Source organism: Alligator sinensis, unplaced genomic scaffold, assembly GCF_000455745.1.
Source record: "Alligator sinensis unplaced genomic scaffold, ASM45574v1 scaffold854_1, whole genome shotgun sequence".
NCBI classification, from domain to species: Eukaryota; Metazoa; Chordata; order Crocodylia; family Alligatoridae; genus Alligator; species Alligator sinensis.
Genome location: NW_005843433.1, coordinates 109,527 through 112,146, shown reverse-complemented (window position 1 = coordinate 112,146; position 2,620 = coordinate 109,527). Strand labels below are relative to the sequence as shown.

The window sequence follows — 2,620 nt, the reverse complement described above, 5'->3', positions numbered from 1 at the left end:
AGGAAGCGGGAATGAGGAACCAGTGGGCAGGGCGGCGGGCCGAGATCCTGGACCCATGTGGCTGTCAGGATGGCTGGGGGCTGGGGGCCTGCTTCTGCAGGAACAGCCTGGCTATGTCTAACCCGTTCTGCTCTCTAGCACTGCAGCTTCCTCACTGCCCGGCTCAACCTCTTCAGCTCCTTGTCCCCCCGCTGCCACCGCCGCACCCAGGACAGGACCAGGCGGTCGGCCACCCTGTGCCCCATGGCCAGCAGCACGCCGCCCGGGCCGTGGAGCTCCTCGCAGGCGCAGGCCTCCCCGTCCGTCAGCCACAGCACGGGCTGCCTCAGCTCTTCTTCCGACCAGCCCTTCTGCTTGTAGAGGGTCCGGCTCTTCAGCTCGGGGATGACTTTGAGGTCCCCGTCCACATAGGACAGGGCTTTGATGCTCATTCGCAAGGCTGCGGGAGACAAGGATGGGGGACAGGTTGCAGCAGGGGTGGCTGAGTGGGACTGAAGCAGGCGAGGCGGGTTCACCCGCGGAGGACTAGCAACTGGAGAAGAGAAGACTGAGGGGGATTGAATAGGAGGGTTGCAAAGAGGATGGAGCTGGACTGTTCTCAGATACCAGCGATGTCTTTGCCCCGTCTCAGCAGCCAAGCTGGAGACAGAACCCAGCTGCCTTAGGGGGACTGGATGTTTGGATCGGGAGCTGTGCGTGAAGTTGAGCATGAAGTGCTTTGGTTGAGGTGGACCTTTGCTTTTGGGGTTTTTTTGGCCTTGACCTCACTCCATCCTCCCTGCTCATGGGTTTTCTTTTCCCCCAGCGTGCAGCCCAGGTGCTGCATGAACAAGGACTGCCTGGCTCTATCCCTTGGCTCAAGCCAGCTCCCTGCAGCGCTGCCCCCAGACCCACCAACCTGACACAAAGGCCTCACCGAAGTCCTGACTGCAGAAGTTTTCCAGAAACTCCTTCTCATTTTGCCCGAAGCTGACACAGGCTGAGCAGACAGCATCTGGCAGAGAAAGGAACAGCAATGCTAAGAGCCAGAAGGGAGAAATCATAGCAAGGAGCAGGGGAAAGTTTGCGTGGTTCGCAGCAGTTAGAAATCAGGTCTGCCCCTCCTGGTTTTCCTAGACCAGTGGTTTCCAACGTGTGGTCCATGCACCCCTGGGGGTCCACAGACTACGTGTAAGGGGTCCGCAAAAGATGACTATGATCAATCAAAAGGATGTGAAAACCCACACTTACGATTCAAAGGGGTCCACACCTCCATTCAAAATATTTTTAGGGGTCCACAAATGAATAAAGGTTGAAAACCACTGGCCTAGGAGACTTTTCAGATGACTGAAGAGCCAGCCAGAGAGAACTGAGATGGGTTTAATTCAGGCTGGTACAATCTCTTGGCGTCACATATTTGTTTCCAAATGACTCAAATGTCTGCAAAACACTTGGGAGAAAAGACTTCACTGGTAAAGGAGGCAGCACCTGGGTGGCTTCAGGCAAGTCTCAAACCACACAAGTGGCTGGAGAAATCACAGGGAATGGATATTTGCAAGGGAAAAGAAAACCCATTAGGAAAGCCCTCCAGGGGTGAGAACAACCCAGCACCAACCACTGGCGGGTCACCTCTGATTGAATTAAGGGCAATCCGAATTGTTCCTGGTCTGCAAAACACTTGAGTCAGTCAGAAGGTGATTTAATCACCCATCAAGGGAGCAGAAATCCAATAGATGTAATGACTGGAAATGAGTCAGGGAGGATCAGTAACCCTTCCTGCAGCTCCCCACTTGCTGTGGGGGTGCCACTATACCCTGGGCTCCTGCTGGGCAGGGGGATAGCCCAAGGCCTGGGGAAACCAGAGGGTCCTGAGATCCCGGAGGGGGAGGTCCACACACAGGGGGCGTCTCTGCAGCCACAGCACAGCTGTTCTGCATTTCCAGGCTACGCTGGCCCGGTGGAGGGGAGACGCGGAGGCAGCGGGGAGGGCAGCTATGTCTTGCACAAGCAAAGAACCAGCCCCAGGAGACCCCATTAACCAAGCCCAGACTCAGGGGACCCCCAAAATGGAGTGAGGGCTGGGTGGGGGGGTATGGACCATCCCGAGCAACATCCCCCAGCCGGGTGGGAGATGTCACCCCCCAGGTTTCCCCAGCTCACCTTCTTTCAGCAGCGAGGGCCTGTCCCCGGGGCCGGCGGGCGGCACGCACAGCTCATCACCCTGCGGGAACCGGCTGCAGTTGAACATGTCGGGCCAAGGGAAGCCGAAGGCGGCCATGACCGGGGCGCAGCCATCCCGCACCTCCTCGCAGAGAACCCGGCAGGGCGAGACGGGCTCCCCAAGCTCGCTGAGGCAGACGGGAGCAAAGAGGGAGCACAGGAACTTCTTGGTGTCCCCATGACAGTTCTTGGAGAGCAGCGGTGCCCACGAGGACGCTTGCTGCAGGGCTTCCTTCATGCTGTCGTGGCCCAGCAGGTTGGGGAGCCGCATCTCGGTGTAGCCCACGCCGTGGCACAGCGCCATGCCGCGGGGGATCGGCTTGCAGCTGCTGCGCCGGGAGCCCGCGGGGAAGGGGAACGGGGCGGCCAGGGCCCAGGCACAGCTGGGGAGCAGCAGGGCGAGAGGCAGTAGGGCAGCCAT

The 2,620-nt window shown here is 59.0% G+C and overlaps 1 protein-coding gene across 1 annotated transcript; it reads right to left on the bottom strand.

Moving 5' to 3' along the window:
• Nucleotides 1–70: 70 nt before the first annotated feature.
• On the bottom strand, nucleotides 71–2,620 carry LOC102367925 (secreted frizzled-related protein 2-like). Its single transcript, XM_025195212.1, has 3 exons — nucleotides 2,140–2,620; nucleotides 917–994; nucleotides 71–439 (listed from the first exon to the last, which is right to left on the bottom strand). Exons 1-3 carry the CDS (start codon nucleotides 2,618–2,620, stop codon nucleotides 135–137), a joined length of 864 nt encoding a protein of 287 aa, XP_025050997.1. The 3' UTR covers nucleotides 71–134.

Coding starts and splice junctions, on each gene's coding strand:
- LOC102367925 (XM_025195212.1), bottom strand. CDS start 2,620: ATGGCTGCCCTACTGCCTCTCGCCCTGCTGCTCCCCAGCTGTGCCTGG. Junction 995..2,139: donor GCCCTCGCTGCTGAAAGAAG/GTGAGCTGGGGA, acceptor TTTCTCTGCCAG/ATGCTGTCTGCTCAGCCTGT. Junction 440..916: donor CTTCTGCAGTCAGGACTTCG/GTGAGGCCTTTG, acceptor TGTCTCCCGCAG/CCTTGCGAATGAGCATCAAA.